This window comes from Nannobrachium achirus (genome assembly GCF_963921795.1).
Source record: "Nannobrachium achirus genome assembly, chromosome: 6".
Classification (NCBI taxonomy): Eukaryota; Metazoa; Chordata; class Actinopteri; order Myctophiformes; family Myctophidae; genus Nannobrachium; species Nannobrachium achirus.
In genome coordinates this window covers 57,210,816-57,235,713 of record NC_137815.1, presented here as the reverse complement: position 1 = coordinate 57,235,713, position 24,898 = coordinate 57,210,816, and the positions used below count along the sequence as shown (strand labels likewise).

At 42.7% G+C, this 24,898-nt stretch overlaps 1 protein-coding gene across 1 annotated transcript; it reads left to right on the top strand.

Annotated features, from left to right (window-relative positions):
* Positions 1-704: 704 nt before the first annotated feature.
* etnk2 (ethanolamine kinase 2) lies at positions 705-19,801 on the top strand (the record flags this gene model as incomplete). The annotated part of the gene is made up of 9 exons (XM_080727886.1): positions 705-851; positions 7,031-7,168; positions 8,562-8,683; positions 9,237-9,377; positions 14,185-14,327; positions 15,588-15,671; positions 16,571-16,731; positions 18,537-18,610; positions 19,729-19,801. 9 exons carry the CDS (start codon positions 705-707, stop codon positions 19,799-19,801), a joined length of 1,083 nt encoding a protein of 360 aa, XP_080584012.1.
* Between the last annotated feature and the right edge of the window lie 5,097 nt (positions 19,802-24,898).

Here is a 24,898-nt window from a genome sequence, read left to right as displayed (position 1 = left end):
AAAGGGCTTTAAGCCCTTTGCACACAAGCGCGTTTAAACGGACAATATAATTTTTTGAAAAGAAAACAATGATTCTCTATGACCTCATGCACACCGGCTCCGAATTAGCCGTGCGACGAGTGGCTGCCGCCGTGCGTTTTTTTCTCGATCGAACCCAGTTCGATTCGTGCGTCTTGTCGCATGCGGTAAAAAACTCATCACTCCTTTTATGACTCCTTTTTGGATCCGCAGCGCCGATTCTGCACAGCCTTGCACACCAAATCCAATGCGTTTTATTCATGCCGCAAACGAAAAAAACGCAACTGTCCTGTGTGCATAGGGCTTTAGGGTCCCAACTCGGACCGAAAGACCTGCAAAAACACTCTCCCCAACTAGGGAAATAATGGGCGTGTCCAGTTGTCATATGGCAGCGCATCACTGCCGTTACTATCGGATGATCCGGCGGGGGGCGGGGCCAAGGAGGAGGAAGGAAAAGCTAGTGACTGACAGAGAACCCGGCGAGCAGCATCACCGTCTCATCTTCCTCTAACTACCTCTCTACCTACAGTCAACAAACCCCTCTTTCACCACTCTGAGCTAGCAAGCATCCGCAGGAGATTAACACACATTAGCAGATATAGACTGCGACATTTTATGAACAAGTCTGTAAAAAAACATCACGACATATTGACGATCAAAGCCAAAACCATCGAACGACTGACGGGATGGAGACGGAAATACATGTGCCCGTCGGGTCGCCGGTGATTCGAAAATTCCCCATTTTCGTGGACGAGCACAACGTGACGGATGGCGCGATGAAGCTGATGAAAGAGCTGCGACCAGCGTGGGACTCTACCCAGGTCAAGACCAAGGTAAGGAGGTTGTTACCAACGTGATGTTGAATCATGTCGTGCTGCTAACTACATGTCGTGCTACAGTACTGCTGCCTGCAGGCAGCTAGCAGCAGGCCCAGTGCAGCCTGGGTACAGTGGTGGGAAAAGTACTCACATTTAAACGTAAAAGTAAAAGTATCACTACTATATAGCAGGGTTGTCAACATTGGACTGTCAGAATCCAGGAGATTTTTTTTTTTTTGGGGGTGCGCGGAACGGAACTCCCCAACCGGGGTCTGGGGGTCCCCAAAACGTATTAATAGATATATTTTCCTGTGTTCTGGTGAATTTGTGCATGTTTGATACCTTTATCAGGCTTGCTTTACTAGCATGGGTACAATTTCAGCCTTAAATGCCAAATGTGTACAGATTTGATGGCTGAAGCAAAGGACATCTTTAATAATTACTTCTCATCTTTAAGTCAATACTTAAGTGAATAACTGTATGATCTTTTTTGCATGCATTTCCTCCACCCCTAAAACGGGGGTCTGGGTGGTCCTCCCCCAGAAAAAAATTAACAAAGTAGATGTAATTTCCTGTGTTTTGGTGAATTTTGGGAGTTTGATACCAAATCCAGGAGAAATCCAGGAGATTTGCCAATCCAGGAGATTCCCAGGAGATGGGGTCAAAATCCAGGAGACTCCTGGGAAATCCAGGAGCATTGACAAGCCTGCAATATAGAAATAGGCCGGAATTCGAAATGCACTTGAGTAAAAGTGCAAAAGTATTGGTATCAAAATATAGGCTTAAAATACCAAAAAAGTACTCGTTACGCAGAATGTGCCATTTCAAGTTTTCAAATGTACAAATATGTTGAAAATAGCAGATCTACAAGCTCACTATGAAGTATGAATTGTGAGCTTGTAGATTGTATATTTTCAAATGGCCGAAATGTGTATAGGGCTGAAGTGGTTAATGTATGTGTTTTAATAATAATCTAAACCTAGAAAGTAACTATTAACTCATGTTTTCAAATAAATGTAGTGCAGTAAAAGTACAATATTTGGATCCTAGATGTAGTGGAGTAGACTTAAAAGTATTGCAAATTGGAAATACTCAAGTAAAGTACAAATACCTCAAAATTGTAATTAAGTACGGTACTTAAATACAATACGGTAAGTAAATGTACTTAGTTACTTTACACCACTGGCCAGTGGCCAGTGGCCATCTTTTACAAGTTATCATTGCTCCCTTTCTTTCTTTCTTTCTTTCTTTCTTTCTTTCTTTCTTTCTTTCTTTCCCTGCCTGAGTTGAAATGACACAAGACAGCCTGGTATTGGTAATAACACTGTTATACACACAAAGTTTGTTTCATCCATCATGTCAAACTCAATACCCGACTGGCCACTGACGTCTAGAATAGATGCACACATGCACATAGACGTAGGCTACGTTGCAAGAAGCTCACGTGATCACCATGAAGATCTATTTTTTAACAAATAACTGCCATTTGATCCAACACATCGATGTCATAAGCCTGCAGGCTGTAGTAAAGGGAATGACAGCTTGCTGCTTACTGGCTAATGTTAGTTGACAAGCTGGAGACTTCAGTTGTGAAGCTTGTACTGCAGCTAGCTTGATGTGGACAGTGGCACTCCATCCTGTAAGACATACATGGGCAACTGGTGGCCCGGGGGCCACATGCGGCCCTCACCTTCACTTAATGCGGCCCTCTGGTTAATACCGGAATACTGATATATTATTTATTTCAGCTGTTATAATTCCAAACATGACCTGCTTTAATTCCGTCAGTCTATATTAGTAGCTTAATGACTAGTTTTATGTCCAATGTAGGTATTTGTATTTAGGTTCATAGAGTCAACATGAATATAACTAAATGTGTTTGAAATTAAATCAAAATGTTACATTTCAGGATTCCAATTAAAAAATAACAAAAAATAATTTAGGATTCCAATTCAAAAGAAGCAAAAATAGCCGATCTACAAGCTCAAAACGCATCGCAGCGCGATGCGTTTTAGAATGACGTAGCAATAAGCAATGTGGCTCTTTGGAGTGAAGGGGGGGCGGGTTCCGGGGCGGGGACCTCCAGGGTGTCCCCAGCTAAAGTATCAACATCATTTAGCTTGTAGATGAGGGTCCCTAATCTCTCAAGACATATTCAGAGAAACACTTTTTTTTGCAGAAGGGTTAACAGACTGGGGGTTCCCTGGCACTACATATTTGGGGGTCTGAGGCCAAATACATACATATTAAATACATTAATGTGGGTGTCCTTGAAAAAGTTTGAGAACCACTTGAATAAACCATTGGTGTATTGTTGACATTTATGTGTGTGTGTGTGTGTGTGTGTGTGTGTGTGTGTGTGTGTGTGTGTGTGTGTGTGTGTGTGTGTGTGTGTGTGTGTGTGTGTGTGTGTGTGTGTGTGTGTGTGTGTGTGTGTGTGTGTGTGTGTGTGTGTGTGCACTGCAGTTAAATTAGATCTCTGTGTCTTCATCAATGGAACCCCCCCGCTGCCTGACCCCATGCACACAAGTCTGTGTTTTGGTAAACAGACTTATTAAGAATGCAGCCAGTCAAAGGGAAAGGAAATGCATAATTGATCCCCTTCCTAAATGGATCGGGTTGATTTGTGTTTCATGCCAGCCAGTCAGGACAGACCCTTTAGCGTGACCATGTCTTGAGACATGATTATTACACCATGATCATTTACTATAACACGTTGGTTAACAGGGAGCTTTGAACACAATGCCAACTGTACAGTATATTTACATACCAGGGGTTAATCCCTACAGTAAAATGCTCTGTGTTCATTTATTCATGTGCGTAGAGCCACAGAGTGAAATTAGCGGTGTTGAGCTCCCCTGTGTGACCCAGACCCCTCCTGTGAACGTGACAATGTTTACCTCTTTCTCTCCAGAGCAGACCAGCAGGGCTTTTTTCTCAATGAGTGCCACCAGCACCGGCTTTGTGCTTAGTTGCCTTTGTCTAAGAAAACACGTACAGTACGTAGGCCGGGGCAGCTGCACCCTGCCCTGTTGCCCTTTGGCCAGCTCACACAGCAGTGGAGCATAGAGGATTAGCAACAGGTTGTTTGGTTGGAAGATGGGAAGGATATTTTGTGAGGAGGAGAGAGCGGGGTGGACCGACTGCAGTGTATTTGTAGGAGGGCACTGTTGACAGAATCACCCGACCAGCCCACAGAGCCCAGCCACCTGGACAGGAAGAGTTCAACTGTAACTGTAAATACATTCTCCCCGGCTTCCAAACATCCTGTGAAAAGGTGGCAGGTGCCAATAGCAACAAATCAACCATTTAATGTTTCAACTTTCTCATGAGACAGAAGCATTGAGCTCTGCCCATTAACCAGGCTCACTTTGGTTGAGAGTAGAAATCAGAGGGTAACTCGAACAACCCTGGTGCTCACTCATTGACAATACATATCGTCGTTGTCGTGTGGAAACCTTGTACGTCCAAAACCGTTTGTTTTTATCATTTAAAAAAGAATTGAACTTAACTAGTGAAAACAGCCGATCTACAAGCACACACGAGGCGTTGTGTGCTTGTAATGTAGATCTGCTGTTTTCACTACTTTTGTGCGACGGCCTTGTCTGATGAAGCAGGGCTTTACTTCGTGAAAAAACGTACACATTTTGAAACTTGGAGATACAAGGTTTCTGCCCGACAGTGACAATATGATGCCATCACCACTGTCCCCCCTGCACGCAGGCAGTATTGTAATGTAGATCTGCTGTTTTCACTACTTTTGTGCGACGGCCTTGTCTGATGAAGCAGGGCTTTACTTCGTGAAAAACCGTACACATTTTGAAACTTGGAGATACAAGGTTTCTGCCCGACAGTGACAATATGATGCCATCACCACTGTCCCCCCTGCACGCAGGCAGTATAGAGATGACTGTTGTTTACCTCAGTCGGGTGTCTCGGAGCTTATCGTTGCCTGTCGACGTATTGATCAGCGGTCTTAGTGGTGTATTGTGTGGTGGGTAAACGGATCAATCATGGGGTGCCAAAGGCATGTTTGTGCTTGCATATGTTCGGTCAAAACAGGGATGCCTGTGTGCCCATCTTTGTGGCGAAATGCGTGTGGAATGCCAGTTATGTGTGGGTGGGCGGCCGGTCTAGGGGGAGAGACAGGCAGTGTGTATGTTATTATTGTGCTCAGTGCAGCGGGATGGACTGCCCCATTGGTTAGTGGTAACCACTGGACTGATGATGCTAGGTACTAGGGTGCAGTTGCTTATTTCCCTAGCGATTAACATTCTATTGATTACTTTTTCAATTCATCGAATAATCGAGAAGCGACTTTTTTGGATGCTTAAAAAAAGTCTATATCGATGAATCAACACGAAAAAATGTGAATTGATTATTTTTTGTTATCTACTAAATCGATTAGTTTGAATAACCACTTAAGGCCTGTTTAATACGTTGTCGTACAACGGTGTCACGCAAAAATACTGAAAATAGGTGATCCACAAGCTCACAACGTGTGGCGATGCTAGCCTGGGTGCCAGCCTGTTCGCTCCCTTCCATGATTTGTTTTGTCTGTGATTCGGAGAGACAAAACAAATCGTGGAACGGAGCGAACAGGCTGGCACCCAGGCTATGGCGATGCAGTTTTGACCATTATTTTAGCACTTAAAGGAGTGGCGACACCGGCCGAAACAGTAGGTCTTTCGGTTGGTCTTTCTCCAAACAGTCTGAAAAGGAGGCGGGCCGTATCAGTTAGTAGTGAATGTATACTTCGTCCGTCGTGCGGTGCCGCGCAATGTATACTTCGTCCGTTGTGCGGTGCCGCGCACAACGTGATGCCTTGTTGTTAGCGTGTAGCCCGGCTAGCGCTGCACCGCACGGCTATTTGCGAGAGCTATTGTGTGTGTACACACACACACGCACGAAAGCACACACACACAGGCTACACACACACAGAGTGTATGAGCCACGGACCTCCTCTGCGGTGGTCGGAGGAGGAGATCGCTGGACCCTCGTTCTACGCTTGCTCTGGTGTCCCGGGTGCTCCAGTCAGGTTTAGGGCAAGAGACAGCAGGGTATGGCCGACAAAACCGTCTCATAGACGGGGAGAAGCGTGTTGACCCTCGTAACTAATCTCTGACACCTTTTTTGAAGAAGACATGTACTTTTTTATCGGTCTAACCATTGATTTTATAGCGAATGCTATATAATTTTTACCCCTAGAACTGATAGTTTTAAAGTTGGTTTAGAAAGTCGGAAACACACCTCGGACAGCTTTTGTTGGGTCAGTTTCAAAAGATAATGATATGGATGCTCGACTCCGCCCCTCCCCCCCCATATTAGCCCAATCAAATTAATGTATTGCCGTTACTGTACAGAAAGTACTACTTTCAGTACAGTAACTACAATAAATTAATTTGATTGGGTAATTTAACATGTGGGTACATGACATCATTAAACAAATTGGCTAATTTGATAGCAATAATTAGCTGTTTTGGCCATGTCACCAGACCTTCAAGGTGCGAAAGACAGTCAGTCTACAGTGGTCTGTTATAGTATGTTATATCAACCTAGAACTGCAACCTAGTAGTTCTTACTTCTAGGTTATCCACATCTGATCTAAACATATTGTTAGAAGATTAGAAATAGGCAAGGGTTACAGGGCAGGCACTGAAATAGGATATTTTGGTGGTGATAGGAAACTCAGTTATTGTGTTTTGTGTATCAGTTACAGTGCCGTCAGCAATCATGTTGCCATTGTGGTTTCTGTAGACTTACAGATGAGAGGCATAGGTGGGCATGGGGAAATTTGGGGGAGATGTTTAGGCTGTTTTGGTTGTTTTGGAGCTTCTGGGCTGGATATTCACTAAGACTTCTACACCACGTCTGATACTAGCCTGAGTGAGTCAGAAATGGATGAGACTTTGTAAAATGTTAAGTACAAAACAGGACATTTTAACGCTAGTTAAGTGTGGCATTATCTGCATTAGTCACATACCAGAACCATCTCATTGTTTGATATGACATTTTATTTTCCCACGAAGGAAGCCTAACAGAAAACACAACAGATAATTGTTATGAAACAATCCCTCCTGCTTGATAAGATTTTGAACTTTAATGACAACCATGCTGCTAATTCTGAACAGAAGTCAAGGTCATTGCCACAAAACCAAAACACCCACCGTTGTCCTTTTCTCTCCCTCTCCCAGCTCTTCACCGATGGGACCACCAACAAGCTGGTAGGCTACTACACCGAGGACAGTCCAGAGGATGTGGTTCTGGTGCGAGTCTATGGGAATAAGACAGAGCTGATTGTGGACCGTGATAATGAGCTCAAGAGCTTCCAGGTACCTTCAACAAAATACCTCAAAGGCACAATCACTGTGGCTGCCTCAAACTTGTTACTAATAGCTATTAATTAGGGGTGTAACGATATAGACTGTAGTAACTTGTAAAGTAATTAGCAATGGTCTACTATATTGTTATGCAAAAGAAAAATAATGTACCATTTGGCGTTGTATTGCATCGTTTTACAATGCAGATAATCGGAATCGAATCGTTTTGCAATGCAAACAATCGATTGTATGGAAACTAAGTATTTGTGCCTTGTATTTAGCAATTTTAAGAGGGAAAATTAAAAAGAGGGGTTTCCATTCTATATAGCTTCTCTTGGTCTATCGATAAATGTGTGTAATCTCTGAGTTCATGTCAAGGTGCAGGTTTGTCCATATGTGTTGAAATATAATGTCCATATATTTGCTATAGTCAGAGCGTTTCAGGCAAAGATCGTGCACTTTATGAAAGAAGCATGAAATTTGGCACACAGTTAGAACATGCCATAATGAACATTTTTGGCTATAGGGCCATCGCAGATTTGTCTTGGGAAATTTGTGGGAGCCAATCAAAGTTGGGCTCTCATAGACTTTACTATACAGTAGAATGATACAAAAAATAAATATGCTTTCATGTGAGGGGTCTAACTAGGTGTTCTTTGGGATTCTGAATCCAATGCAAGCATTAGTTTTGCACGAAAAACATTCCTTTCAGAGAAACGGCCCCCACAAAACTGTGAAAGTGATGACTCATCACTAAACCATGGTTTTATGGGTGCCATTTTTACCCCAAGGAATGTTTTTCATGCAAAACAAATGCTTGCATTGGATTCAGAATCCCGATAAACACCTAGTTTGACCCCTCACATGCTACTTAAAGCATATTTATTTTTTGTATTATTTTACTGTATAGTAAAGTCTATGAGAGCCCAACTTTGATTGGCTCCCACAATTCTCCCAAGACAAATCTGCGATGCCCCTATAGCCAAAAATGTTCATTATGGCATGTTCTAACTGTGTGCCAAATTTCATGCTTCTTTCATAAAGTGCACGATTCCATCAAAATACTGCGCGAAACGCCTTGACTACTAGAGAATCACAGTGTTTACTTATTTATATCCATAATAATACTTTTTCACCTTAAAAAAGCTGAACTATTGACACGTTTCACAGAATTTTTGCTAAATAGTTACTATATCGATTTTAAATCATTGAATCGTATCGCCATGAATGAACCAATATCGTCCATGTACCGTATCGTCAACCATGTATACGTATCTTATCGCTATTAACTGTATCGTTACATCCCTACTATTAATGTATCTTTGGTTTTGCCCTCACCATGTATGGCCTTTTCTTTTGCTCTTTCTATGGACATAACGTAACTTGCGGGTATGTGTGGTCCTAGGTGTTGCACGCCAATGGTTGTGCTCCCCGCCTGTACTGCACCTTTCAGAATGGCATCTGCTACGAGTTCATGCAGGGCGACGCCCTGGGGCCGCAGGATGTCAGGGACCCCACGCTGCTCAGGTCAGAATATGATACAGTCCTGGGCTGGTGGCACAGTACAGTCATGGGGGGGTTATATAAAGAAGGGGTAAAAATCCCAAGCTATCTGAAAGCTTTTGCTTGAATGTATATACAACACATACAGTATACACACTCCTTACAGTGGAAACACCCTGTGACTCTGTTTGAAGTTTATTTAAGATCCACTTACTTGAGGATTCCTCTGACTCTTTCCAGGAAATCTGTAAGACATAATTTATTTCCCACATCTTACCTTGGAGATAAGTGTCAAGAAAGATCTTGTATCAGGGCTCCTCAGTGGACCTAACCTTAACCCTAACCCTAACCTCAGTGTGGGTATTTCTGAATGGGGATGTTTCTGAGTGGGGGTGTTTCTGAATGGAGGTCTGCCCCCGATAGGAATGGGTAGAAATGTTATATGCACAGACAATGAGACCATGGTGGTAACTTTATTTAGACACTGTTGTTAGCTGTGAATGAACCCCATAGACTGACATTGTTGTTGGGAATGAGACAACCGATTGTGTGCCTGTTCCTGTCTGTCTCTTTGCAGACTTATCGCCAGAGAGATGGCTCGGATCCATGCCATTCATGCACACAACGGCTGCATCCCCAAACCCAACCTATGGATCAAGATGCGTAAATACTTCTCCCTGGTGGCCACTGAGTTCACTGAGCAGGCCTCCAATGCCAGGTAAGATGTAGGCTTTTCACACACAAAACCTCATGAAACATGCCTGACGCAGTTTACAGGAAATTAACTATGTTGGACCATGATATCACCGTACAATGCTTTGTCAAGTGGCATTGTTGATTTGATTTCCCTTTAATTCATAATAAAAAGTTCCAGATGTTAAATTTGTATCCAAACCAATAAATTGTGAGGTTATTATAGTGTAATGAACTTAATAAGTCAGGCAAATACTTCTTATATTCTGTTTCTATTTCCCATCAGTGTCAGCTAAAATATATACTTTATACATCAAGTTAAGTCACTGTTAAATATACTTCCCAACTATATATAAATTACCTAAAGACATCTTGGTCAGATTTCATAGATAGTTAGTCTTTGTTACACCAGCTTTGTTCCTGTGAAGTAGTCTTGTACTTATTGTGGATTTATTGGATTGCTATGTCTATTTACAGACAAGCCTACTATAAAGTGAACACTGCCGTGTGTTAAATACCTCTAGAAATACTTAAATAACCTAACCTAAATAACCTTAAATATAAACAGATTCTCAAGTACAGTGTTGTGGTAAGAATAAAGCCTAGTTCAGAACAAAGATTTGCCTAGCTGAAATTGCAAATTGAATCACAATAGAACTCCCAAAACTGTGCTTTGCAAAGTTATAAACCTGGACAGCCCACATCAAGTGACACACTGATATGTACAACCTCCAGCACCTAACAGCAAAACCTTTCCTCCTATCTCTATATGTAGATATTCCAGAGTTGACTCACTCTCTTTTGCTCTCTCTGTCTCACTCTCTCTCTGTCTCACTCTCTCACACAACTTGAGATGACAGCTGTGGGTAGATTTGATACATTTACAACAATAGCTTACAGATTAACTTCACAAAATACAAACAAACTCAAACCATTTATGTACTACTGTTTAGTTAGACTTGGTCTATTCATTTACGTTGGTGAATCTTTTACATCTGGTCGGGTGGGTGAGGTTAAATGAAAGGAAAAGAAAAAACAGACAGACCCACGCATCACAACTCTGTGTGTCCCTATGTACTGTACGTATATTTGCCTAGACAGAAAGAGGAAAGGTGTGTATTGTCGAGCGAGAGAGGCCACAAGCTTTCTTTCTATTGTTTAATTGCATTAACCGTATGTTCGGGAACACACTGCATGTGAGGGAGTGCAGGATAAAGTTGACACATACGTTATAACTAAACGTTTGTATTAGCAACGTGTTTGTGTTCAAATCATTGCAACCTTTTGGAATGTATTCCGACGGAGAAGTTCTTTCCTAAAAAATAATATTGACAACTTACTCATCTACCTAAAAGTAAGACCAAATCTGCATTACTCTGAGACTGTTCATTAACGTAGGACTGATTTCATTGAGTCGTTTTATAAAGGCAGGCCCTGATATTAATTTGTTTTCTTTTATCCTTTTGTCCCAAAGTCTCTCTTGGCTAGTGCTTTGTAGGCGTTATATGACATATAATTTGAGAGGAGCCAATGGCTTTTTGTCTATCAAGGTTATCATGTCTTATATACCATACAACTATTAACATCATATAATAATTTGCCTTCAAAGATCACCACAGTATCATAAAATAAGCAAAATACTGTAGGTCCTCAAACACTGACCATTTTCTTCCTGACCTGAAATGGCTGCTAGAGACAGCAGACATCTTTATTTGGCCGGATGTTAGGTGAAGTCCAGCGTGAGCATTATATAACCATCACCACCATCAACAGCAGACCAGATTAGGGAGGCTGAGCTATGTGGCAGGCTGGCAGATGTTTGCATAGCCAGGTATATCAGGTCAACCTCCCTGGTAACACAGACAGCTAGAAGGCTGAAACTGAACACCTGTTGGACATTGGTTCTAGGGATGTGACGATAATCGATATTATCGTTTATCGTGATAAAAAACACTCACGATAATCGTATTGTGGAGATTTCATTTATTGTGATATCGTCCTCCGTCATGCACTGGGATCAATTCACCTTTTATTTGCCAAGCTGCATATCCGGTACCATTTATCCATCCATCCATCCATCTTCAACCGCTTATCCGGAATCGGGTCGCGGGGGTAACAGTTCCAACTGAGATCTCCAGATTTCCTTATCCCGAGCAACTTCCTCCACTCCCTCAGGGAGTATACCGAGGCGTTCCCAAGCCAGTTTGGAGATATAATCCCTCCATCTGGTCTTTGGTCTGCCACGGGGTCTCCTCCCAGTGGGACGTGCATCGAGGACCTTCCTAGGAAGGCGCTCGGGAGGCATCCGTACTAGATGCCCGAACCACCTAAGCTGACTCCTTTCCAAGTGTAGGAGCAGCGGTTCTACTCCAAGTCTCTCTCTATAATATTGGTAAAAGGTACGTATAATATACGTACATGATACAGTATTCTTTTCCACTCTCTATCAAATGTCTTTGCCAAAAGATTGCAGATCTACAAGCTCACAACAGGATCATGGATTTTGATTATTATGATAATATCGTAAATCGCAATTTATTTTGTCACAATAACCGTGATATGAAATGTTCATATCGTCCCATCCCTAATTGGTTCTATACACACTCGAAGAGGCCGGGGAACTGAAGACTTTAGCTAATATGATAACCGTGAATCATCCCAAAAATGCTAACCCAGTCATTGTGCACTCTCATGTTCATTCTAGTAACAGGCACTTATTAGTTCTGTTAATACTAAGTATATAGCTGTCAGAGATGGAAGACATGACAGCCAGGCAGTCAGTGAGCCGAAAGGGAAGGCAGCAGGTGAAAGAGAGTCAGCAAGGTGTAAATAACAGAGACTCTAGGGAAACGGGTGCATTGAAATCCCTTGGCGTATCCCTCCCCGTCTCCCTCTCCCTCCCTCGCCTCTGGTCAGGCTCATTCTGGATTAGTTCCATAAGCCCATTACCTGTAGGAGAGTGGCCCCTGCTCATCGGTGTGTGTGCCCTCCTACCAGTCTGATTGGTTGAGACACTCCACAAGAGACTTGACCCTTTCCCCACTGCCAGTGAGTATACTGTAGCAACCAGGGGAAGAACAGCGCCTAGAGTAGTGTAACTAGCACTGTCAGCCTCTCCACTGAGCCGCTGTTTCTCTGTGCCTCTGCTCCCCAGTGTCTCGGTCCCGCTGAGCCTGTGAGCTGTCTGTGCATGTTGGAGCTCAGTTGTTTTCACAAAATCACATGTCTTCAAGCACAATATGTGTGAACTGTACATTGGGCGGTGCTAACACAATGTAACAAAGAAGTAAAGAAGAACACACATCAGGTCACAGGTGTGGACTTTCACTGTTTTAGGGTGGCCGATAGGCCAAAAGTCAAATGCCCAGGCATTGGGCATGTCATGAAAGAAATAACAAAAACAAATGATTTTAAGTTCACAAAATAATGACTTGTACTACATTTGTAATAAATAATAATATGTAATAATAATAAATACAAGTGCTATTTATTTCATAAAATAGGCCAATGGCCTCCATGAAATCTCTGTGCTGGTACATGCTATTTCCATTTTTCATATTTATATATTTTTTTACACAAACCTCAAGCGCAAACCTCATTATGTTCTTCTTTCCTCTTGATTTTACTGTTTAAAGTCCACAGATCATATATTGCCAGCATCTGCTTTGTTTGCATTCGTTTAAGTGCTAAAATATTGACTTTGAGACCAGTTTTACTGTGCAATGTAAGTCAATGACGAGAGTTTCTAATTGAGCAAATTAGTAAAAGTTATAATAGTTACAATATCTTTCCAGTAGGTCATTGCAAGGTTATCAAAAAGCAACTCAAACCTCTACCAAAGTGACATTGTGCTTTAATGGTTAAGGAGGATTTTAATTTCATTACATAGTATGGAATAAATAAAATGAGCTGTCATTATCATAAAATAGGGTCACACTGAGGCACGTTGGCCTTGGCCTCCATAACATTACATTTTCACATATTGAAACAATGTACACTACATATTGTGTACAATACAGTATGTGTGAAAAGAAAAGTACTACATCTCGGAGGTGTGCAGTTTGTTCAGTGTCTTGCTCAAGGACACCTCGACATTAAGTGAGGAGGAGCCAGCCCAGGGATTAAACCTGGAACTTTACAGTTCAGAGAACTTGACTGTTCCAAGAAAGCCTCACCTCTGGAGCCAATACTTCCCCTATGTAGCGCAGAATGCTCGCCATGTTTTATTGGTGGGGATGGTCTTTTGGAAATATTCCCTCATAAAATGTTCTGTTGATACTCAAAACCAGAGACGGTTGTTCTCTTATAGCCCAAAACACAAGTAGTAAAACCATCCCAGCTGTTCCACTCCTGCTACAAAGAGAGCCAAAGCCTTATTTAAACACACACACACACACACACACACACACACACACACACACACACACACACACACACACACACACACACACACACACACACACAATATGCTCATAGTTGTCACAACATCCAGGAGATGAACAACTGACACATAATGGGGCGGCATAGCTCAGGGGTAGAGAAACCGTTGTTAGAGCACGAAGGGTTCCCGAAGGGTTCTCAGTTGGAATCCGGGCTCCCCCTGATTTAATGTCGAAGGGTCCTTGGGCAAGACTCTGAACCCCTAATTGCTCCCGGTGAGTAGGTTGGTGCCTTGCATGGTTTCCTCCGCCACCGGTGTATGAATGTGTGCGTGAATGGGTGAATGTAATGCACAATCTCTGTAAAGCGCTTTGGATAAAAGCGCTATATAAATGCACCATTTACCATTTACATAAGCCTATTTTTCCATCTCACGTGACGTTCCTGTCCAGGATTCAGCAGGAGGTGCCGAGCAAGGCGGTGCTGGAGCAGGAGATGGTGTGGATGAAGGAGCACTTGTCCACGCTGGGCTCCCCTGTGGTGCTCTGTCACAATGACCTGCTCTGCAAGAACATCATCCACAACAGCAAGGAGGGTAGGTACTGGTACAACTCCCCTCCCAAAAGAACATCATCCACAACAGCAAGGAGGGTAGGTACTGGTACAACTCCCCTCCCAAAAGAACATCATCCACAACAGCAAGGAGGGTAGGTACTGGTACAACTCCCCTCCCAAAAGAACATCATCCACAACAGCAAGGAGGGTAGGTACTGGTACAACTCCCCTCCCAAAAGAACATCATCCACAACAGCAAGGAGGGTAGGTACTGGTACAACTCCCCTCCCAAAAGAACATCATCCACAACAACAAGGAGGGTAGGTACTGGTACAACTCCCCTCCCAAAAGAACATCATCCACAACAGCAAGGAGGGTAGGTACTGGTACAACTCCCCTCCCAAAAGAACATCATCCACAACAGCAAGGAGGGTAGGTACTGGTACAACTCCCCTCCCAAAAGAACATCATCCACAACAGCAAGGAGGGTAGGTACTGGTACAACTCCCCTCCCAAAAGAACATCATCCACAACAGCAAGGAGGGTAGGTACTGGTACAACTCCCCTCCCAAAAGAACATCATCCACAACAGCAAGGAGGGTAGGTACTGGTACAACTCCCCTCCCAAAAGAACATCATCCACAACAGCAAGGAGGGTAGGTACTGGTACAACTCCCCTCCGTAAAAGAACATCATCCACAACATCAAGGAGGGTAGGTACTGGTACAACTCCCCTCCCAAAAGAACATCATCCACAACATCAAGGAGGGTAGGTACTGGTACAACTCCCCTCCCAAAAGAACATCATCCACAACAGCAAGGAGGGTAGGTACTGGTACAACTCCCCTCCCAAAGGGCTTGTTGGAGAAGTGTGCTCCAGCACTGGTTCCCAAGCACTGGGTCGGGAACACGTTTTTATGGGTCCCTTTGTTTTGTTTTTTAATTATTATTATTTAAAAACATTTTCAAAAAAAGAATCCCCAAAAAGCGTTTATTTTGGATGAATTCAAAAGATTCTTTCAGTAATTTCATGAAGAAATCAAAGAAAAATAGAAGAAATTCCATAAATTAGAAAACAAATTTTTAAGAAGTAGTGAAAATAGCCGATCTACAAGCGCAAAGTAAATACTGTCTAGGAACCCATGAGTATGGCAGCCGACCAAACCCATTCGCTCCAATACAGCCTGCCATGGAGGCCTCTAAATAGTTCTACTGGCTAGCTGCCTGATGGCGCAAGCATGTTCTATTACTTTATTTATCTCCCTAGGTGTCTTACTCTGTCCTCTTGCTGTCTTCCCAGGTCACGTTCGGTTCATAGACTATGAGTACTCCAGCTACAACTACCAGGCGTTTGACATTGGCAACCACTTCAACGAGTTTGCAGGTTTGTGGAGTCATTGGGGCAAGAATCAAGAAGGGTTTATTTGGCACTCACTCATTCAAGCAGTGAAATGTTGGTGTGACACGGTTCTGCCAGAATGTGCAACAACAGCAATATAATATTCACAAGAGGATAATAAGAAATAAGAATGGCACTGGACTGTAATGAAATGTAATACAATAAAATAAGAACTAAGAAAAACAAGAAATTAAAAATATGGTAAAAAAAAAATGCAATAATAAAGTTGTTGCTGCAGAGTACTACTTTGTGTGTGGGGTTAGGAGGATGAGTTATTAGGTTAAGGTAGGTGAGGTTTAGAGGTGACATGTATCATATTTCCAACAGGAGTGTACATACATTAGGGCATTCACGAATAGTGATTTTTAGTATTCGAATTATTCGACCTCAAGGTATTCGAATAGTCGAATATTCGACAGGACTGGCCAAACTGTCAAATATTAAGTAAGCAAGAGGCAAACATTGTGAAAATAGCCGATCTACATGCTCACAACGCCTCGCATTGCGAGGCGTTGAGAGCATGTAGATCTGCTATTTTCACAATATTTATCTGTGGAACCGAGTCACATTAAATGTAATACCTACAATTCCAAGTGCTTGTCAGGGTGGGGGTCCCCAGTTCAAATATGTTTATTTTGGGGGTCACGGCCTAAAAAGGTTTGAGAACCCCTGGTATAGAGCATTAATAAATTCATCCACCAGGGGCATTGATAACTCATTCTTATGACTTCCTATCTAGCCAAGCTTTATAAACTATATAGAGAAAAATACGCGAATATTCGACTTCGGTGAACAACGTCGAATAGCGACTTTGATATTCGAATATTTGGTGAATGCCCTAACATACATACGTTGTACATACATATGTTTGTGTGTTTGTCTAGGTATGAGTGAGTTAGACTACGGGCTGTTACCCAGCCGTGAGATGCAGATGGAGTGGCTGCGAGTGTACCTGCAGGCCTACAAGCTGTTCACCAAGAAGAACGATGAGGTCAGCCCCCGGGAGCTGGAGACACTCTACGTACAGGTCAACAAGTTTGCCCTGGTGAGTGATGGGGCTTACGCCATCATGAAATCTTAATAGACGCTTAATTGACATAGAAGTAGTTATATATACATTGGAACACATTATTAAAAAAATTACAAAATACATTTCTGTTCGCCTTTTAGTCTTTGTAAGTAAGAGATTCACAGGGCAGATATGACAAATAACTTATACCAGGCCTGGACATTTGTAATTTTAGGGACAAGACCACTTGGCCTTTGGTGTTGTCCATTTTTTTATTTTAGTCAATTGAAAGAATTTGTTGAATAAAGGGATAATCCACTTTCAACAGGGAAACACCTTATGGGCTTTTCTCCACATACACACCCATTGTAACTTCAAACTTCATTTTAACCATGATAGATTCATTAAAAACACCCATTATTTTTCTGGTGACTCATACTACCCTCCTAATACATGAGCAGGCCGTGTTTTTACGATAACGTTTTTCATGTATTTTTTATAATTATTTGAGGGGTCAAATTGTCACGTATTAGGAGGGTAATATGAGTCACCAGAAAAAATAATGGGTGTTTTTAATGAATCTATCATGGTTAAAATGAAGTTTGAAGTTACAATGGGTGTGTGTGGGGAGAGGCCTGGGCCTGGAGGGCCTGGTAACATTTACATCAAATATCTAAATATTGAATCAAGCAAATTAAAAACTGTTCAGGGTGTTCATAAAAGCCTAATTAGATGATAAAATTACCAAAATATTTTGAAAGTGAAATATCCCTTTAAGGGTTAGGGATGATAACCTAATCTGCAGTGAAATAGATACATGATGGTATTTACAATCTGATCCATGCTCAGCCCTGCACCAATCAAAGTCACTGGATTGATTTTAAGATGGGGACTCGGGGTAGTTAATATTTCAGAATCTCAACAAAAGACACCGGTGTCTACATGACAAGAAAGAGACACCGGTGTCTACTGTCTACATATTGACCAGTAAGAGACAGAGGAGAAGTGGTACAGTCAGCTGGGGCATTAAGGCCACTGTGACCTCAGGTCATGCCATTTCTTTGAGGTGCACAAGGCCAAACTGAGGGGCAACGGCGGCCATGGCCTCCATGAAATTCCTGCCCTGGTATATACTGTAAAGCCTATTACTGAAACATGCAAGGAAATTACATTGTACTATGGCTAAAACAGGCCATATCCTTAATAATTGTATACTTTAAAAAATAAAATTACAAAATAGCTAAAGTAGCTGATCAAGGCTACTCATCATGCATTGTGAGCTTGTAGGTCGGCTAATTTCTGTATTTTGGAAAATGTATGAACATTTTTGAGAGTTTTTGCCCTAAATGCCAAAAATAGGGATACCAGTTTCGATGTGGTAAAGAATAATGACAGAAATATCTGTTCATTTCCTCAAGCGTTTTTTATACAGATGAATGGAAACAATTCTAATATCTATGTAAAATAATTATGATATGATCGGGGCGCCCGCTAGCCTACTGGTCCAGGCGCATACCACTTAGGCATTGCCACATAGGCATGGATGCCTATATCGCTGGTTTGATTCCCGATCCGGACGACCTTTGCCGCATGTCGCTCCCCATCTCTCCCCCATTTCCTGTCAGTCTACTGTCCTATCAATAAAGCCCCAAAACAAATCTTAAAAAAAAAAAAAAAAAAATTGTGATCAGGCGATTATGTACTAATTGTGACAGGCCTAGTGAGCAGAAGTGTGTGCGCACGCAGACGCGTGGGCGCACACACGTGCACACACACACACACAATGCAGTACACGTCAGTGGTCAACGTCATGCAGTCTAATCTTTTATTGGTCTCCTCAGGCTTCCCACTTCTTCTGGGGCTTCTGGGCTCTCATCCAGGCCAAGTACTCCACCATTGACTTTGACTTCCTGGGGTAAGTTTGGCGCGCGTGTTTGCATTTCATACTGTAGGTGAACTGTGCATGGTTCTGCCTGACCCCCTCTTGGCAGAGCATTACATAAGGGATAGATAATACTGTTACCTCAAGATGATCCATCAGCAATCAGCATGGGTTAAATAGGGTGCGATGAGAGAGTGAAACTCATAGCCAACGTATCTCCCTGTGAATGTCCATCCCGACACGCACGCGCACACACACACACACACACACACACACACACACACACACACACACACACACACACACACACACACACACACACCCTCTCTCTCTCACACATTGTTAACTATTTTACTTGGTGTGTGTGTGTGTGTGTGTGTGTGTGTGTGTGTGTGTGTGTGTGTGTGTGTGTGTGTGTGTGTGTGTGTGTGTGTGTGTGTGTGTGTGTGTGTGTATGTGTGTTTGTGCTTGGTGGTGACTGACATAGGCTTTAATGCTTTTCTGTGTGGACAACTGATACTGACTGCTGCCTTCCCCCATGTAGCCCCCCTACCTGTCCGCTCCATTGTTTGACTTCCTACTGGAAATAGAAAGGCTCATTTTAATTTATTTGAGCACAATCATTATGCTTGCAACACTCTTTTCCTCCTCACCTAAATCAGTGGTTCTCAACCTGTAAGTGGGGACCCCCAGGGGCGTCCCCAAATTATTTTGGGGGGGGGGTCCCCAGATAAAACATTGTTTTCTCACTCAAAAGTGAACAAACCAACATAAAGTTTAAGTGAATAGAGGGTATCTGCACATTTCTAAAGTGACAATTTAAGGACTTTTTAATGGATCTAAAATGACAAATTATATTGGTCAAATTGTCAAATATTAGAGGCTGAAATTGTGAAAATAGACGATCTACATGCTCACAACGCCTCGCGTTGCGAGGTGTTGTGAGCGTCTAGATCTGCTATTTTCAAATAGAACCGTGTTATACAAAATGTAATGCCTCAACTCTTAGTGCTCGTCAGTGTGGGGGGGGGGGGGGGGGTCCCCAGTTAAAATATGATTATTATGGGGGTCGCGGCCTGAAAAGGTTGAGAACCACTGACCTAAATCACGGCTTCCTGTCTGTCTGTTCTCTCTCTGTCATTTCCGAACAGGTATGCTGTGCTGCGTTTTAACCAGTACTTCAAGACCAAGCCGGCGGTGATGGCCCTACAGATCCCAGAATGAAGATTAAGGGAGGAAGAGGGACTAATTAAGGAGGTCTCCCATCACCTGCAGCTGACAGCAGGAGCAGAAGCACTTTGAGCTGAGGAGCCGGGGAGGCTGGGGGGTTTGTGGGAGGGAGGGAGAGACGTTATAGTTTATATCAGTGTTTCTCAAACTTTTACTTTTCAAGGTCTCCCCTTAACTCTGACAGTGTACAAATGGAACCAAATGAACCCTTCAGGGTTCCATTTGTACACTGTCCATTTGTTACATACTTGTATGGGTCTATTCAGACCCCCCCTAAAGGAACCCACAGAGTCCCTGGAAACCACTTTGAGAAACACTGGTTTATGTGATAGGGCTTTATTACGGGGCATTTCTTTAGGGGTGCAAGAAGGACTGAACCATTTACATGGTTGATTCCTTCAGAGTCCCCTGTGACAACAAGCGCAATTACTATTCATTCCTCTTCATCTCAGTCCACCTGTTTGCCTTGCGACTTTAGCAAGGCATCAAGATTCTTCATATCGCCACAGATTGTGTGTAGGTGTGCGGCACGCCCATGTGTTTGTGTGCGTGTGCTGACCTGTATTTTATTTATTTTTCCGAAGCCACTGACTTGATCCAGTGTCGAACATTAAAATACCCTATTATGGGTGTTTCTAGTGAATGAAGGCATAGTGGCTGCAGGATAACGCCCAAGGCCCCAGCTCGCAGAACGGATGTGATCGTTGCTGGAGTCGGTACACATGACCTGGTTCTAGTGTCTTGTCAGTCCCAGCACCTAAATGGTCAAGAAAACACTGACAATGAAAGTGAACATGGGGACCAGAATATTAACACACTGACATTTTGAAGGCTAGCGTTTGCTGACGTGCGTGTACAAAATTCTACTGCTGCTCAGAGTATTTTGTGTGTGTATACCTAGTACCTCTACATATTGTCGTTGTCGGGTGGAAAACTCGTATCTCCAAGTTTCAAATTTGTATTTTTTTTTTTCGCAAAGCAAAGCCCTGCTTCATCATACAAGGCCATCGCACAAAAGTAGTGAAAACAGCTGATCTACAAGCACACAACGCCTCGCGATGCAAGGCGTTGTGTGCTTGTAGATCGGCTGTTTTCACTAGTTTAAATCATTTTTAAAATGATAAATACAAAATAAACTGTTTTGGACATACAAGGTTTCCACCCGACAACGACGATATAATTCTCACATTTTTATATCCTGCTTTTGAAGACCTCTCCCCCCATTATGTGTCCGATGCATGCAGTACAACATCAGAAGGGGGTCAGGGGGCAACATTCCCTTTTAGTTGAGTTCTTTTTTTTTTTTTTTTTTTTACAAGTGCTGAGCATTGTAGGCTTGATATAGCTCAAACAAAATGTGTGAGTCTGTGTTTGTGGATGTGTGTCTACATCTCTTAAGCCATTTTCCACCTTCTTGGCTTTTATGGTTACAGCGAGCCGCTCGGTTAAACTTTCCACCCCTCTTTCTCCCTGGCCACTTGAAAAATCACAACCCTGCAAGGCCTTTTACTATCCAACCCCCACACAATCCCGCTCTGCTCTCTCTCACCCTTCATCCTCCTCTTCCTCCCTGCACGGGCCTCACCTTGATTTCCTTCCAGGCCCATGTTTTGTGCACATCTCTCTCTCTCTCCATTCGTTGAGAACGAGGTAATGACAGACATTCCATGAGACGACACCTGGGCTTTAGCCCTGACACCTACATGGATTCATAAGCCTTTCACAGTATCCCAGAGTTGGAGCCAAGTCTTTTACATAATCACACGTTGCAAAGTTGTGTCTGGGGGTCAAACTAAGTTTGGCTTTTAGGGAATGAGTTATCATTTTGGGCTTTGTGAAATGGTTATAAGATCACTTATTACTAGGATGTAGCAAGACAGTAGCAGGCATGTGTCTGTGACATGGCCAGGACACGTGGTCTCTTTCCAACAAGTTCCCACTGAGCCCCCAGTATCACCATGTTCTCGTCAACGCTGTGACCACCTTACAGGACCTATGATTGGCTCTGTTCCCATCTATGATGTGGTACTGTAACAAACTGATGCTGAAAACAACAAGATGCACAGCCTCTGACGTGTAGGTCATGTTGATTTTAGGCAGTGGTTCTCAACCTTTTCAGGCCGCGACCCCCAAAATAATCATATTTAAACTGGGGACCCCCCACCCTGACAAGCACTACTTGGAGTTGGAGGAGTTGAGGCATTACCTTTAATTTAACACGTTTCTATTTTGAAAATAGCCGATCTACATGCTACATGCGTTGCGAGGCATTGTGAGCATGTAGATCTGCTATTTCCACAATTTCTGCCTCTAATATTTGACAATTTGGGCAATGTAACATTTTACATTTTAGATGTTTTAAAACAACCTTAAAAGTCCTTTAATTGTGCAGATACCCTCTATACACTTTAACTTTATGTTGGTTTGTTTACTGTTGAGAGAGAAAACAATGTTTCACATTAAGTTAATCATCTGGGGACCCCCCCCAAAATAATGTGACCCACAGGTTGAGAACCACTGGAATTAGGAACAGCGTGTTCAGGCCCCCTTTATTCTGCCAGCAGGGGGCGACTCTTACTGTATCCCTGACCTTTGTCCTGGGCAGTGGCTCTCAGCTTACGGACTAGTTTAATAATTCACCAGGATGCTCATCAGGCTCTCTGCAGCCAGCAGGAGACAGGACAAATCCAGAGGTGTGTGCATACTGTGCTTAGTTACCTAGTCCAGTGCAGACCTCTATTATAAAAAAATATATATATATTGTATCGCCGTTGTCGGGTGGAAACCTTGTATGTCCAAAACCGTTCGCTTTGTATTTATCGTTTTAAAAATGATCTAAACTAGTGAAAATAGCCGATCTACAAGCACACAACCCCTCGCACTGTGAGGTGTTGTGTGCTTGTAGATCAGCTATTTTCACTAGTTTTGTGCAATTGTCTTGTGTGATGAACCAGGGCTTTACCTTACGGAAAAACGTACAAATTTGATACTTGGAGATTTCTGCCCGACAGTGACGATATACTGTATACTCATTTGAAGCTACAGTATGCTGTATCCTGTTTAAAAAGGTCTGTGTGAGCCTGAATGGGAGCGATGTTTAATCCTAAGGCCTATTGTACATGTACTGTACAGATTGTACAGCACATACTTGATTCTGAATGGTTTTGAAGGCACACTTATAATGGCTGTAGGCTGTTCTATCACTCTTTGCTGCAGCAGTGCGTGTCCCAGCATCCCTAACATGGCTTTCTGATGTCACTAAGCTGCACTGATGGGGTGAAACCTGCACCTCAACAGGTGGAGGGTTTCCCTGGATGGTTATTCAGTGTGAGTCAAGGACGCCGAGCAGATGTTGAATAGGAGTGATGTTTGAAATCAGATGCCAATCTTTGGGCAAGATATAGGCCTACACGCTGAAGCACAGGTAGAGTGCACATAACCACCACTTTTTAGCAGTCTTTAGGTACTTAAAATCATTAGAACTGGAGAAACAAGCCCCTATCAGAGTCGGTACCGCGGTGAAGAGCTATTCACCGCGGTGTAGTCTTTTTGAGTCATAAAACTACAACGTTACGTCATTACTCGCGGTGAAGAGCTTTCCACCGCGAGTCCCGACACATCTCTCTGTTTTTACTTTCAGACAGATAGGCTCTTCACCCCGTTCACTGATTGGTCGATCTAGACCAGTCAGTCACGGTGAATAGGACTTCACCGTGACTGACTATGATGGCCTCCACTTATTTTCTCACTTTAGGTGGATAGCTTTACACCTAAAATGTGCGGTGAATAGCTCTTCACCCTGGACTCTGATAGAGGCTTAAGAGAACTCCTTCCTAATCAGGGAAGTTGGTTGTCAGAGCTGTACTTCCAGCTACTAAGTGTGACTGCACCTGTGCACCAGTGATGGTAGATTTGCAGGCGTACGCTGAATTAGTGAACTTGCTGCTTGAACGCACAATCGGAGGATTACGACCTGGATCAGGGGATCTTCTGCACTCCAGGTGTAGGCTATAGAATGAAGTACTAGATCACTGGTTCCCAAACAGTGGGTCGGGACCCATATGTAGGTCACAGACACATTGTTATGGGTCATGAGTATATATCCCCTAATTTCGTTTTCTACATTTTTCTTTTGAATTATTTATTTCTTTTTAGAAAGAAAAACTATCCAAAATCATCGAGTAACTCGACTTTTCAAAATAATGTAATAAATACATTAAAAAAAATCCATGTATTAGAAAACAAATGTTTAAGAAGTAGTGAAAATAGACCATCTACAAACAACGCGTTGTGAGCTTGTAGATCTGTTATTTTCACTAGTTTGGGTACCAGGGAGATGTCACGTTTTTCTTTTGGGTCCCGAGCTAAAAAGTTTGGGAACCATAGTACTAGATAGTAGAAATGTTACACTTGATCCTATGACTAGACAGTACCTCAGATCCTAGCACAGTTTATGAGGGCTGTTGATGGAGAGAGGTTTTTTTTTTATTACACCCTATAGGGTGATTCATACATAGTTGTGCAACGCAATGTGTTGAGCTTGTAGATCAGCAACCCCAGCGCACAACCAAGTACAAATCACGCTTATTATTATACATTATAGGCACTTTTCTGTACTCCCTCCCAAGAGGTTAAAGCCCAGAACCAAATGTAGAGTTTTTAGGTCAACAGAAAATGGACACATCCCTTGAAACTGAGGTTGCCTAAAGCATTGCACTCAATGTCTCGATTCTGGAAGACATTCAGCAAAGTTACTGAAAGTTTTTAATCCCTGCTTTAAAGGCAACATTTGTAAATGACCTTGCACATGCAGGACGGTGTTTTTTTATGCTCTTTGCTCCAGGCCAACCCAAGTGAATACTATTCTTTGCTGGCCATTAGTATGTTTGTATTTATAGCGTCATTTTTGAAGCCCTTTGCAACTCGGGGGTATTTATTGAGTGACTTTTGGCACTGCGTTTCTCTTAATCTTCCTTTTCGTTGTTGCTTTTCTATTCCACCGCAATACCAAAATGGCTAGCTAAAGTTTGCTTTGCAGTTCATTTGAGATTAACTGTTATTTTTTTGTGTGCGTGTGAATGTATTAACTGA